Raw genomic sequence first — 14963 nt, 5'->3', positions numbered from 1 at the left:
TTAGTTACAAGATAATGAGATACAAATTGGATTTAGAAACTTTATAAATTTATGCATAGAATATAATTGTAATTAAAGTTGATATATAATTAATATTTCTATTCTTTTGTAAAAATATCTTCTAATAGTTATTTAGCTTGCTAAATTGTTTTTCTTTCTAATGTATAAATCTACAAATATAATTTAATATACATACATATATACACACACATACATACACATATATATATATACATATATATATATATATATATATATATATATAAGAAAAAAATTCTAAGGTTTTCATATAGATGTTTTTATTTTTAAAAAAATAAATTTTCTTATAGATAATATATTTTAGATTCATATAATTATTTTTTTTAAACATTATAAATAATTTTAAATTATATAATACTATCTAATATTAAAAAAATATAATTTATTTATAATATATGTTATAAACTTGATATAAATATTTAAAATATAATATCAAATTTTATTTTTAATAATTATTTTTTTATAAAATATATTGTTAATTTTATAAAATAAGTATATTTATTTTTGAATAACAATAGAAGATTATACAATCCTAATCTTGAATCTTTCATAGGTATTAAATAAAAAATGCAATTAAAAATTATAAAAAAATTACTATTATTACATTAAATAAGTTGACTAATTTTAAATATTTATTTTGTGAAACATAAAATTTTAAAATTAATTTTTTAATAATTTAAAATTAGAGATTAAAAATCAGAGGTATCTTTTCATGTTTAGTGTTTTATTATAAAATTATACTATCCTATTCAAAATTAATAAAATTTTTAAGATTTTCCTAAATTTTCTAGAAGAACATGCTGATATATTTATAAAGTATTATATAAATTTTTAATTAAATACTTCATCCTAACCTACAATAAGTTGTTCTAGAAAAACCAAAAATTGCTGCATTGAGCTTGCACGTAAAAGAAAATAATTAAATAATTAACTATTATATAATAATTCATTAAATAAAATATGTCTAAATCAACTCATAAACTTAGCTAGAATTTTGTTAGAAATTTATAGTATAGATATTGTGGCACTTTATATCTTGGTAGGATATGTAAATCAAGGTTATTACAATTATTCTTTAGTATATGATTCAACCATCATGCCTTGTAAACGAATAATTTTATGTTTTTTTTCAAAAAATAAGATAATTTTTGCTTTTAAAAATATAAATATATATTTCAATTTTTTTAAATTCAATTTATGTAGTTTTTTTATAAAAATTTAGTATTTTCTATTTATTGTAGTGAAAGATTATACTCTTGTCATTTTGATGCTACAAAAATTGTAAAAGTTATTTGGCTTTTTGTTACTCAACATGATTCATAATCTAGTGTATGTTGATATACATATTTCAAATGATCTAATATACAATTGTAAAGTTATTTTTATTCTAATTTTAATAAAAATACTACTTCCATTGGTACTCCTTATAATTAAATTTTTTTTGGTTATGCCAAAAATTTTTATTTTTAAATCACTTTAAATTTTGACATTCTATAAGCACTTTTCATACAAACCTATAATTTATGTTACTAAACCAAAAACTTGGTTTACTCCTTTAGTACCCAAAAATCTAAAATAAATTACAAACTAAAATACCTCTTAGCAATAAAAAAATATCTCTATATTCAAATCATATATCCAATATCTAAGTAATTTCTAATATTGATGAATGATTGGTGTGCACAACCAAACTATAAACCAAGTATTATATAGATTAAGTATAGAATAACTAATCCTGCTATTAAAATGTATATGTCATTCATGATTTATTATTATCAGTGAAGTTCAAATTTCTCAATACCAACTAAAAAGCAAATTTTGAGTCTGAACCTAATTTTGATGTCATTGGAGGCCGTGTTGTTTGCGAGGCAAAGCGAATTGTCTTCCACAGTATTGAAGCGACTTGCTCTTTCACTACAAGACTGGGAGGCATGGCATTTGAATCTCTTTGTGAAAGGCTCTGCAAGAATTGTAACACTTATATTTTGTGCGAAGAACATGTTGCAATAAATACCTTACTACAGTTTAGTGCCCTGTGCATTTGTTGAAGACTGTGACCATGTTGCTCAACTCAACTTGTATTAGCAAGTTAAGATATATGTATTTATTCTATAAGTACATGTTTTTAGGTAGGGCTACTTTCTAGCTAGGATTAGCACTATCAGATATTGGTGACGTGGCATGTTGATGTCAAGAGGAGGTGCAAGATTAATTCACCAACACCCTTTCTCAATTCTTACATCCTCTTTTAATAATATTACGATTTACTGTTCCTCCTGCGGATATCCTCGAGAGACTGCAATTGGTGGTAGAAGACCTATTTGTGGTATGTAATTCATGTGGTTGATACTTAATTTCTAAGTAGGTTATAATGAGGTCTTTCTAAACTTAGTTGTTTGTATTTTTCACCTTCAGATCTTTCTCTTTGAGTTGTCGATTGTTATAGTAGTTGATTGTTGTTGTAGTTCAAATGCTTGGCAATGTTGCGTTTGGCACTGTGCTCTTGTAGCTGTTAAGTTTTCTTCCTTGCAAGAAGCTATGAGGAGTCTAGGGCAGCAGCACATGACATTCTTCAAGAGGCAGGAGAGGAGTTGATGAAGGACGATGCACTAGGGTTTGATAACTCCCAGTTTTGAAAAACTTTGTTTCTTGAGGTGAGTAATGAGTCTGCAGGAAGGATTCAAAAATATTACGCGATACGTAGGGGTTTTAATTGTGATATATGCTCAAGTTGGCAAGAGTGTCAGCGACATGTTAAAGGTTATAAGAGTTGCGTGTTTAGAAGTTTTAGAACTAGATAGGAGGCAGATGATTTTGTGAAGAGTTTGGGTTGTATGGTAGTGATGTACCCTCTCTAAAGCTATCTCAATTTGTGAGGCTGAGTTGGATATTAGTTTGTCAATACTCTGTCTTTGTTTGTGATGAGACGGGTATCCTGCGTAATCCAGTTTCTTCTTGGTTTTTAATAAAACATTGAGGCCCCAAAGGATTGTAAATATTTCCGCATGTTGCTCCAAGGTTGGTACACAGCTAACCTCTATATTGCTGACTTGATGATTTTTCTCAAATAAAGTGATGATGAAGATCAATATATTTTGTGCGATTGTGCATCACTGGCTTTTGGATAAGTTTTATGCTACTGATGTGGTCACAGAGGAGCGGTGTTAGCCCATGGCTTTGTAGTTGCAATTCTTACAATAATCAACAAAAGTATGTAATGTTCCTAGCAGCTTCGGATAGAACTTGATACTCTGCTTCCATTGAGGACAACGCAAGTATTGGTTGTAGTTTAGTGGATCATGCGATTGGAGCTATTCCCAGATTATACAAAATTCTTCAAGTCAACTTGCTAGAGTATGTATCACTTGCTCAGTTTGCATCGACATAGGTGAGTAATCCCTCTGTCATTTGTTGGATAAAAGATTCCAAAATCTAAGAATCCTTTTAAGTGCCGTAATACGTTCTTGACAACTACCATATGTGCCATTTGAGGATTTTTCATGTAACGTGATAAACACCCTACTATGGATTGGATATCCCATCTGGCAATGGTGACATACAGAAGCACTCCTACTTTATGGTAATAACTGGAGCTTCTGAAAATCAAAAATATTCAATTAGCAATGAAACTGTCTATCATGCTAGACGCATCACACATACACTGCCAAAGTCAAATTGAATCAAACACTGGTTAACATATCAGCTATCAGTGACAGCATTCAGAGGATCCTCTAACCGTAAAGCTCAAAATGATAAACTATCAAAAGGAGCCAGGAATGGAGAAGCCCATATGATTTTAGCTTATTTAGTATTTATTCTTGAATCCATAGAAATTACTAACAAAGCTACAAACTACTTCCGGGATTAAGTTCTAAACGCCTCTTTACTTAATGCCGCCAGAAGTACAACCTCGGCAAGTCTCGCGAAAAACCGAAACCAACATTGAAGTCAGGAGGATGCATCCATCCTGATACCTCTTGTAATTCTTACTCAGCGCAATAAGTGCGGAGTGTGGCATCCAGGTACCGGCCGTTACCGCTGTCGGCACTGCGACGACGATGCTGGAGCCCAATCCTGAGAACAAAGGTTGACAACGTTGGACACAAACAAACAAACAAACGAACATATGAAAGAATGGCGTGGAATAGCCTAGGGGGGCGATGTTCCTCTTTTCGAACCAAGTCTCCTTCAGACCCACGCTCATCCCGACCCTTGAGAACGCCCACGCTGCTCAGTGCCGGGTTCCCACTACCCACCGAGAATCAGTGCCCAATGCCACCCACACTAGTGCACGACTCTCGTCTCCCCTGCACAACATGTGAGACTCGCCACGCACACACCCATCTTCCACGATGCAACAAACGCGCAATCTAATTTGTGCATAGATCAATCAAGTTTACTCCAAATAACAGTCCAGCCCAATACAGTGCATAGGTTCGAGACATTCTCGTCTCCGCCGCTACATCACACCCCTCTCTGTTCGCTGGTTGGAATTCCACCGCGCCCCAGTTATTACCAACAACGCTCCTATCACTCCTACATGTTTTACGTCTATGTTTTTACACCTCACGCACTCGCAGCTCGCACTTCCACTCACCCTTGCTCCCTCACAACTGGCATTTCTCGATGGGCGATTCGCCCAGATTGTCCCAGCTGCAACCGCTGATGATGCTGCTATGTGTGGCGGTCTCTCCTCCAAGCTTGACGTCGTGCTCTCCGGAGATGCTCCGTTTCTTGTGACGGAGCCCCGCCGACCTCTTAGGTCCTGGCTTCCCAGAATTTGAAGTCCGCGTTGCACTTCAAGCCGCCCTCGGGATAGATGTGCTTGCCCGTCAGGAACGCCGTGGCCAGGGCCTTGTTCACCGTGTTGGAGGTGTGGATGCCGTCCCAGCTCAAGGTGGACACGGGATCGGCGCAGTAGGTGGATGTCAGGTTCACGAACTTGCCCTCCACCGTTCCGCTCTGGCCGCACCACACGTCCTTGTTGAAGTTGTAGTCTCCTCCCACTCCGCAGCACGCCTTCAGTGGAGCCGTCACATCTGCACATCAATCACCCGGCAATCAGCGCCACAATGATGCACTCTCTCAACCCTCGTGCCATATTCCTGCATCGAAAACGCTCTCGCATCTACCGCAACACGCACACTGCACATTCCCTGGCGCAGACACTCCCCACCCCATCCATCCTCTGCAGCAGCCACAGACATGGCCGCCATATGGAAGGGCGGGGCTGGGCTAGTCTGCAATTTGACGGCGACTGGACGGAAGGCATCCATCGGGACTCACTGTATTTGGCGGGCTCCTTGAGGATGTCGGTGTACACGGCATACACATCGCCGTAGTAGAGCTTGGCATCCGGGTACTTTTTGCGCAACTCCTCCACCTTCAGGCCCAGCAGCGTGTTGTGAGCCTCGGAGATCTTGTTGAGGCTGCTCAAACATCCGTACTCGTCGTACTTGGCCTTGGATCCGCCGTACAGGGTGAGCATGGCGGGAACGCAACCCAGGGGAAGCTGGTTCTGGATCAGGATCTCCTTTGCCGGGGGCATCAGCATTGAGGGGAAGCCCGGAGGAGTGTACTCCACCACCGCCAGCATCTTCTCAATGTGCTCCTCGATGGCCTTCACCACGTCAGGCACGATCTTCAAGGTCTGCCCCACCGTGAGTTTCTTGTCGTACAGGCTGAAGAAGTAGTCTTGGTATCCAGCCCACACCGTGTACAAGGACGCACTGATGTTGGCGAGCTTGGGGAGGCTTTGGACGAGTCGCCCGTTGGGGTTGTACACGGGCGATTCGTAGAACCAGAGCCGGATCTTGTAGCGCTGGAACCACTGCTGCTGCACCTCCAAGGAGAAGGGTGTGGTGAACTTGTCGTCGCTGTTCCACACCTTGACGGGCCTGGCGGGGCCTCCAGACGCAGCGAAGTTGGTACCGTAGGTGAAATCGCCAGCCGTTCCTCTCAGGACGGCGTAGGTTGGGCGTCTCCTCACTCCGAAAGCTGCACATCGACCAGGACAGACAGCGCACAATCAGTTCACCAAACCATTTCACATGGAACCAAACCACATCGCTCCACTGCCGACACGAGGGGCAGCTGGAGCAGAGCAATATTCGCAAGAACGATTCCAAGGGGTGGGTCACGCTTGTGCATGATCTGTCGCCACTCTTGCATTTCTGGATAGCATCGGGTTTCTACGAGCAAATAGTCGTAACCAGCTGCTGAGGTTCATGCCGACGTGCTGGGCTGGCTTTGAATCCGGCAATTCCAGGTTGTGTGAGTACATGGAGTTGGTCGGACGTGATCCTCAGCAGCGTCGCAGAGGAATTCTATCTGGGTTTTGACCCGAGCAATGCTACAGACTGGCGGGAACATGCAATTCATGGACCCCGTCGGGCGCACCTAAGGTTTGGGCACGGAGTGATCTTGCCGAAAAGAGTGCGTCATAACGTGCACGGATTCGGATCCGACGTCACTGAATGGGTGGCGATTGCCAAGGCAAACACGAGACGAGGAACGAGGCAATGGTGAGGGCGGACCAAGACGAAGGCGGAGGTGATGGAGGACATACCAAGGAAGTCGATGAACATCTTTCCGTCCGTGAATCGATCCGCAGCATGCATGGGGAAGGTAACGCCGTAGGGGTCCTCCTCGCAGTGTTGGAACTTCTCCGGGAAGGCGGCGATGCCGTTGCCGACGTCAGTGAGGGAGTCTCCGAAGCCATACACCGCGGGATAGGAGCAGTTGGGCAAAGCGGTCTGGGCCGAAACAAGGTGGAGGGTGCAGAGTAGCAGGGCCCCAAAACGGAGGAGATGGAGGCTGCCCATGTTTGGTGTTGTTGCGACGCCGGGTTGAAGTCGACACACTGCGGCTCTCTCAAGTCTTTCTTGTCTAGCTGATAGGTGAAGAAGTGGGAAGTCGAATGATTGCTTTATCTAACGGTATAGCCCTCGAGGAGGTGGATTGTGGCTCTGCAACCTGAGAAGACTCTTTATATATTTCTGTGCTCAGTTGTATATTACAGTTCGTGTTGGAAGTTGGTATACTGAGGGGTTTTTTTAGATCTGTTTTTTTATTATTATTTAAAGAGTGTAGTCGATTATATTGTTTTCCTTGCTTTTGGATATATAATCTTATCGGGAAACACGATACCATGGCCTTTGGTCAAGGTTTGACCGATCTGGACTGACAATTTCCTATAGATGCGAAGTATTTTCGCTGGCGGTTTTTCTTTTCGCGGTCCTTTAGGTGTAGACTCTCCAACTCCTATAGAGCTATGGATTCTGCTTACACTTCTGTTTGATTCTTTGTCTCATGTTCTTGTGTGAGGATTTGTTGCGTCATAGCACCATCATTAGTGTTCACAATTTTTATCGCCAACTCTGGTCGAGAAAGTTGCCAGTAATCTGCTGAAGTTACTTTCAAGATGTGTCGATGGCATAGAAGCGAGACTAAGTTCCTGATCCCTTAAGTTGAGCCATGGCTACTTAAATTGTCGTTTTTCCTTCAAACAACACCTACTGATTTCTCGAAGAATTATTAATTGCCATTCATGATTATTTAACAATCAATCATCGGAGGCCTTTTTAAAACTTGGAATCAAAGTGGAAGTACGTTGGTCCCAAGCCTAAGGCCAGGGTTGAAACAACTTGAAGGGTTGTGAGGACTCCGCAGATGGGTCGCCATGCAGATGACTAGTGTCAAATGATGTAACAAATTTCAAAGTTTGAGCAAGACTTCTTCAAGGTTTTCTACAGTGAATTTTTAAAAAATTGGAAGAGAACTCTTGACATGTTATTCCACGTGAGGGCACCGATTACGAACATAATTCAAATCAATCAAGTCTGCATTTTGTTTCAAGGTTTCACATGTGTGATGTTATCATCGAGTTCCTAGAGGGCTTTTCTACAGGTTTCATTATAGAAGCTCAGCGAAAAAAATTAAGTTGATTGTAGAAGACGAGAGAGTTGATGAGATGTAGTAATGCATGCAATTTGTTTTTGATCAATTGAATGTTGATTAACATAGTATAGAAACATAGTATAGAATGTATGAAATAGCATGTGACAATCTTTTCTGCCTATTCTTAGTTTTTAGCAATTAACAAGTCCATTTTACATATTTTTTGTGTCAACTATTTAAGTCTCCTCAAGAAGTAGGTGATGAATTGGCAACCGTGGTCGTTGTGTTACATTTCAAGCATTATACGAATTTGTATTTGGGCTATATTCGGCTGCTTCAATGGTACGTAGACAACGCTTGACTTTGCGACATGGTTCGGGAATGATTGTCAGAAAATAGGGGTTGACCAAAGACGAGGTTACTATGCGCCGATTCCCAAGTAAGAATTAATTGGGGACGCATGGCCATCACGGCATATGCTCGTTTGGTTGTCAGGGAGATTCTTTTACTTCGCCATTTCCTCTAACTTCACGAATTCAGATATACTTCAGTATGTTCCACGTGAGTCCTATCAGCCTATCTTGGGGACCAGCCCAGAACGTATCGTCCACAGCACAAGTCTCTTGTTGTCATCAACAACCGTCATGCGATTAAATATTACTGCTCAACACATGCAGTGAGGTAGAAGTGCATAGACCGCCCCTGCAATGGACAAGAACCTGGGAGTGCCCACTTCATTCATATCCTGGAATAGTCAACGTACACCAAATACACTAATAATGCAAGTCAGCTCATGATGTCTAAGAGTTGACAATTGCCTCATTTTTTGAAGTCGACGAAGATTCAACACGGAGTCAACAACGATGACTTATAGACCAAGCATTCATGCTCGATGACAAAAACCTTCTATTGCCGCAGAATTGGAATCGTTCTTTGCTGGAACTAATTTGCAGAGATTATGTGGAGTCTCATCAATTTAACCTCAACAAAGTATTAGAAAACTTGTTTATACTTCATCACTTTTACCGCGTTTATTTCGGAATGAAATGACAAATCACTAACGATTTTTGGGAAAAACGATTCCCACATCCTATTTCAAGCCCTTAAATTCAACAGCAGAGTGAGAAACAGTGTTTTCAATCCTCATCAAGTCAAGAGTATTTGCAATTTGTACTGGTGGTGATAGAAATTCTGGTTTGAAAGCATTGCAAAAGTATTGAAAAAGAGTGCTTCATGACCTTTTAGTTGACCTCAAATCTTTACAGAGTTCGGGCAGACCCAATTACCAGTGTTCGGGCAGACCCAATTGCCAGTGTTCGGGCAGACCCAATTACCAGTGTTCGGGCAGACCCAATTACCAGTGTTCGGGCAGACCCAAGTATCAGAGTTCGGGCAGACCCATGTATCAGGAGCGGGGCGAATTGTCTTGTTTGGCTGCAAAAAGAGCAACTTGGGTATGGACTTGTAATTCTGTGGCTGGAAGATTTAAAGAAAAGGTCTGCCTTTCCTCTTCAAATGCTTAATTCCAGGACCAAAGCATTCCCGACTTTCAATTAGTGCGATGCCAAAAAAGTCAAAATTTCTTAGTAATGTATGAGCCTCTTTCCTGTGATTCACGAAACACAGGGTTTGAATTGCGTGCTTTGTGGGGGGGGAAGATTCCTCGTTACCTGAAGTGGGAACTGATGCCCTCTGAAGCTGGGCCACAATTTCATGAACTAGCTGGACCGCTGTTCACCGATTAATCACCTCTGATATTCGATCTAACATTGTCCCTGTCAAACATCCTTAGAGAAGCTAAATCTGCGGCTGAGACGCAACAGTTGTGAGTCAATATAGTTCTATGCTTAAAGACCAGAGAGCCGTTGAATACTTTGCATCACTAATCGTCTTCTAATCTAAAACTATCCAATCTTGTATTGGTACTTTTTTTGTACTCTAACTGAACAGCGCCGAGAGGTTGAAGAATCGACGCCGGTAGGAGTTGCCGAATTCAAGGCCAGCCCAGCACGTCGGCATGAACCTCAGCAGCTGGTTACGACTATTTGCTCGTAGAAACCCGATGCTATCCAGAAATGCAAGAGTGGCGACAGATCATGCACAAGCGTGACCCACCCCTTGGAATCGTTCTTGCGAATATTGCTCTGCTCCAGCTGCCCCTCGTGCCGGCAGTGGAGCGATGTGGTTTGGTTCCCCGTGAAATGGTTTGGTGAACTGATTGTGCGCTGTCTGTCCTGGTCGATGTGCAGCTTTCGGAGTGAGGAGACGCCCAACCTACGCCGTCCTGAGAGGAACGGCTGGCGATTTCACCTACAGTACCAACTTCGCTGCGTCTGGAGGCCCCGCCAGGCCCGTCAAGGTGTGGAACAGCGACGACAAGTTCACCACACCCTTCTCCTTGGAGGTGCAGCAGCAGTGGTTCCAGCGCTACAAGATCCGGCTCTGGTTCTACGAATCGCCCGTGTACAACCCCAACGGGCGACTCGTCCAAAGCCTCCCCAAGCTCGCCAACATCAGTGCGTCCTTGTACACGGTGTGGGCTGGATACCAAGACTACTTCTTCAGCCTGTACGACAAGAAAATCACGGTGGGGCAGACCTTGAAGATCGTGCCTGACGTGGTGAAGGCCATCGAGGAGCACATTGAGAAGATGCTGGCGGTGGTGGAGTACACTCCTCCGGGCTTCCCCTCAATGCTGATGCCCCCGGCAAAGGAGATCCTGATCCAGAACCAGCTTCCCCTGGGTTGCGTTCCCGCCATGCTCACCCTGTACGGCGGATCCAAGGCCAAGTACGACGAGTACGGATGTTTGAGCAGCCTCAACAAGATCTCCGAGGCTCACAACACGCTGCTGGGCCTGAAGGTGGAGGAGTTGCGCAAAAAGTACCCGGATGCCAAGCTCTACTACGGCGATGTGTATGCCGTGTACACCGACATCCTCAAGGAGCCCGCCAAATACAGTGAGTCCCGATGGATGCCTTCCGTCCAGTCGCCGTCAAATTGCCGACTAGCCCAGCCCCGCCCTTCCATATGGCGGCCATGTCTGTGGCTGCTGCAGAGGATGGATGGGGTGGGGAGTGTCTGCGCCAGGGAATGTGCAGTGTGCGTGTTGCGGTAGATGCGAGAGCGTTTTCGATGCAGGAATATGGCACGAGGGTTGAGAGAGTGCATCATTGTGGCGCTGATTGCCGGGTGATTGATGTGCAGATGTGACGGCTCCACTGAAGGCGTGCTGCGGAGTGGGAGGAGACTACAACTTCAACAAGGACGTGTGGTGCGGCCAGAGCGGAACGGTGGAGGGCAAGTTTGTGAACTTGTCTACCTTTTGAGCAGATTCACTTGTGAAGAGGACGAGCCTCTTCAGGAGAACACAAGGTCCTTGATTGCAAGTGGGTTATAAGAAGCACAATGTTGTCCAAATGAAGTCAAATATGAAAGAATAGCCAAAGGCTAAATACCAAATTTAGACTAATTTCTTTCTTGTGCCAAGATGCATTCAACCCCCAATTCAAATCTTAAATCCAAACTTCATCTTATTAAAATATCTATAATTCATTTATTACTAATCTAATTTAGGCAAAGTTTAGCTTGTTGAGCTTAATTCAAGCTACAAATTTTAAATTCTTAAAGTCCATAAATAAAATCTTGAAAGAATGAAAGCCAAACTAATGAGAAAATCTTGTGTCTATAAATTAGCTTGGACCTCCTTCATCACAACTCTTCTTCTTGCATGCTAAGGCTTATTGCAAAGATAACAATGAGATCTAGCTTTTAAATTTTCAAAATAAAAAGAAGAAAAGCCTATAAATGGCATAGAAAATACCAAACTAGTCTTGAATTTTGCTGCTCAAAAACTCTAATAAATCCCCTTCCACAAATTCATATAAACTTCCCTCATCACAACTCTTCTTCTTGCATAAATTAGCTTGTTGGAAAGCTAACAATAAGATTCAGCTTTGTATAAAATCTCAAAATAAGAAGAAGAAAATACAAAAAATGGCGTAGAAAACCTCTAACCAGTCTTAAAGCTTGCTGCCCAAAAACTCCAACCCCCTTCTTACATGTTTGCTTGGATCTCCCTTCTCATAGCTCATTTTTTTGCATAAAATAGCTTGTTGGAAATCTAACAATATGATCTAACTTCCTTTAAAATTTCAAAATTTCAAAATAAAAATTCTGTAAGTAGCCTTCAAAATTCCAAACCAGGCTTGAAACTTGTCTCTTCCCAAAGTTTTCAGCAACCTTCCTTTCTACTCCTTTTGATCCTAATCCCCCACCTCCTTCCCTCTTCTTTCCAAAAAAACTTTTTGATGCCAAAAATCCCTATCTCTAATCTTCTCCCATCATCCATCTTGAACCACTATAGAGTCGGATATCTATTTTAAAAGACAATATCCTCAAGCTCAAATAATCCATTCAAAGACAATAATTTCATATTCTAAATTCTATTTAAATTTCTAAATGTATTAGCATTGTATTCTTCCTTCTCCTATAAGTAAAATTAATTACCTTCTAAATATCTTTGATACACTTAAATTAAATGCATCACAACATTCATCCCTTCTAGACCTCCATATATCTTTGTATGTGCCAAAGAATTAAACCACAATGCCTCCATAATCAGGATCAAAGTTATTAGAAGCCATATTACTTTTTAATTATTGATTAAAATATTGATGTTCAAAAACCTCTAAATCTTCTACATATTTCAATCCATCTTGCCACTTGAAGACTTTAATTTGGTTTCTTGCAATCCTTGCTTTCAATGGTATTCTATCTAACTTTCAAAGAGAATAAGTTTCATTTTTATGCACTTCAACTTCTACATAGGATCCAAACCAAAATCGTGCAAACTTATAAAAAATAGAATATTTTTATATCAAATTACTATCATAAACTAAAATCCAATCATCTTCTTTAATTGGCTTAAGTCTCAATTGGTGAGTTTTACTAAATCTCTTTTTGGTGTTCAACCTTGTTGCCTTAAGCTTCTATGTAGCAACTTGATGATTCTTAGGCAATCTCTCTAATTGGTAAATTTGAAGCTCTAATAATCACTCTTTGTCAATGCTATCTTTCTAAGACAAAAACAACTAAGAAAAAATAGACTCTTCTATAGGCATTAAGGAATTTTATTCTAATATCAATTCTACTAGCATATAGCTAGTATCTATGCTATGAGTAGTCATATTTATCCTTAAAGCAAATGACAAAAGTTTAAGCCACAACCTTCATTGACCCCTACATGCCTTGATCAAAACTTGAATGATTAGAGGGTACCTCCTTTCATTCTTATCATTAGCTTCGGGATTATAGGAGGTGGTCAATTTCAATTGCAATCCATACCTTGTGAAAAAATCATGTGCTTTTGTCTCATCAAGCTCAACCCAATGTCACGGACATACACATGTAAGCCAATAATTATATGTATAAATAGGTAGAAGTAAGTAAAAGTAGATAAAAATAAGTTAATTCTATAGTATTTGGTATGGAAGCTTTCTAGAAGCTTCATAGACGCTGCTTTGACTTTATAAGTATCTTTAATTGACTTTTTGGATTAAAAACGTGGTCAACAAGTTGGCCATGTGTCACACATGTTGTTAGCTTGAAGACCAAGCTAACTTTGTGGCCCATACGTAGAAAAAACTTGCCTTGTAAGTCAAGGCATGTATCCTACAAAGTCAACACATATTAGAGGTCCTATAGAACGTTGCCATATAGCCCCTAGTTAGATAATATATATAGAGACAAGAGTGAAGCCTTATTCACTCTTGTCAACTCCATTCTTGCTTCTAGTCTAGTTTCAAGGGTCTCTAGTTTTCTTGTCTTTTGGTAATAGCCATTCCAGTTCTTTTATAATATACATATCAAGTTATTTCTATTTTGTCATCTTTCTTTGAAAGAAGTCTCACTTGTTTATTTGTTTTTATTATGTTCTTGTCCTTGACAAATTGACAAGAATACACCTATAATATCAAAGCTTTGTCTAATCTTCATTAAGAATGAATTATCCCTTTTTCTTGATAAGACACAAGCATATTAGAAGTTGTGGATTACCCTCTTCTAAACTGATATTGTCCTTAGTATTTTCTTTGTTCATAAGTCCTCTCTTTTATTTGTTTTGAGTGATATTAGACATCTTCTCTTTTCTAAGTGTTATCATGGCAGAACTTACTGAAATGAAGAGTGCAATGGCATAAGTGCAAGAACAATTGAGAGAGTTAATACTTGTGATGCATCAACTCAATTTACCACCACAAAGAACAACAAGATTGGCAGGAAGTGAAGATATAGAAATGATTGGAGCTGCTTCAATATCTGCACTAAATCATAGCCATTCTCTTATAGTGGAACATCCTTTCAATTTTAGAGAACGAAGAATTGCCCTATCCGAGAAGTTTGATGGCACCAGATCCAAGTTTCGAGGATTTATCAATCAAGTGTAACTTGTGATTGAACTTCAATCCCAAAGCTATTCAACTCCAAGATCGCAAGTTAGATTCATTGGTACGCTTCTTTCAAGTTCAACACTATCATGGTTTTCGTCTTTTTTTGAATGACGAGATCTAATATTGGATAATCTAGAGGCTTTTCTGGTGGAGTTTTGATCCATGTATGGAGAACATGATGCAATTCGTGTTGCAACCAATAAGATTTGTATTTTACGACAAAGCAATCGATCACTAACGTTGTATGCTTCACAATTTTGACAACTTGCAACTGATATCAAGTGGAATGATGTTGCACTTATTAGCCAATTTTTCTATGAATTACTATATGAGGTAACAAAATTAATGCTCAACTTACCTGATCCTCAAACATTGAGTCAAGCAATTGAATTTGTTGTGAAGTGCGACAATTGCCTTTTTGAATTTTGATCTGAGAACCGTATAAATGGACCTCAACGTAACTATAATTCAATAGCAACACCAATATCTCTTCAACACATACATTCGGAAGTAGAGGATATGCAAATTGATGCAATATATTTCAAACATCTTACTAATCAAGAAAAGACTCGTCGT

The 14963-nt window shown here is 40.1% G+C and overlaps 2 protein-coding genes across 2 annotated transcripts; one reads left to right on the top strand and one right to left on the bottom strand.

The window, feature by feature from the left end:
• Positions 1-4410: 4410 nt before the first annotated feature.
• LOC112295429 (GDSL esterase/lipase At4g01130) lies at positions 4411-6991 on the bottom strand. Its single transcript, XM_024547009.3, has 3 exons — positions 6608-6991; positions 5326-6036; positions 4411-5078 (listed from the first exon to the last, which is right to left on the bottom strand). The coding sequence occupies exons 1-3, from the start codon at positions 6861-6863 to the stop codon at positions 4798-4800; spliced, it is 1248 nt and encodes a 415-aa protein (XP_024402777.1). The 5' UTR covers positions 6864-6991; the 3' UTR covers positions 4411-4797.
• Positions 6992-9820: 2829 nt separating this feature from the next.
• LOC112295558 (GDSL esterase/lipase At1g28650) lies at positions 9821-11410 on the top strand. Its single transcript, XM_024547319.3, has 2 exons — positions 9821-10898; positions 11146-11410. Exons 1-2 carry the CDS (start codon positions 10589-10591, stop codon positions 11265-11267), a joined length of 432 nt encoding a protein of 143 aa, XP_024403087.2. The 5' UTR covers positions 9821-10588; the 3' UTR covers positions 11268-11410.
• The last annotated feature ends 3553 nt before the right edge of the window (positions 11411-14963 follow it).

This window comes from Physcomitrium patens, chromosome 18 (genome assembly GCF_059467195.1).
Source record: "Physcomitrium patens ecotype Gransden chromosome 18, ASM5946719v1, whole genome shotgun sequence".
Classification (NCBI taxonomy): Eukaryota; Viridiplantae; Streptophyta; class Bryopsida; order Funariales; family Funariaceae; genus Physcomitrium; species Physcomitrium patens.
This window is presented reverse-complemented; position numbering and strand designations above follow the sequence as displayed.

Coding starts and splice junctions, on each gene's coding strand:
- LOC112295429 (XM_024547009.3), bottom strand. CDS start 6,863: ATGGGCAGCCTCCATCTCCTCCGTTTTGGGGCCCTGCTACTCTGCACC. Junction 6,037..6,607: donor GATGTTCATCGACTTCCTTG/GTATGTCCTCCA, acceptor GTCGATGTGCAG/CTTTCGGAGTGAGGAGACGC. Junction 5,079..5,325: donor CAAGGAGCCCGCCAAATACA/GTGAGTCCCGAT, acceptor ATTGATGTGCAG/ATGTGACGGCTCCACTGAAG.
- LOC112295558 (XM_024547319.3), top strand. CDS start 10,589: ATGCTGGCGGTGGTGGAGTACACTCCTCCGGGCTTCCCCTCAATGCTG. Junction 10,899..11,145: donor CAAGGAGCCCGCCAAATACA/GTGAGTCCCGAT, acceptor ATTGATGTGCAG/ATGTGACGGCTCCACTGAAG.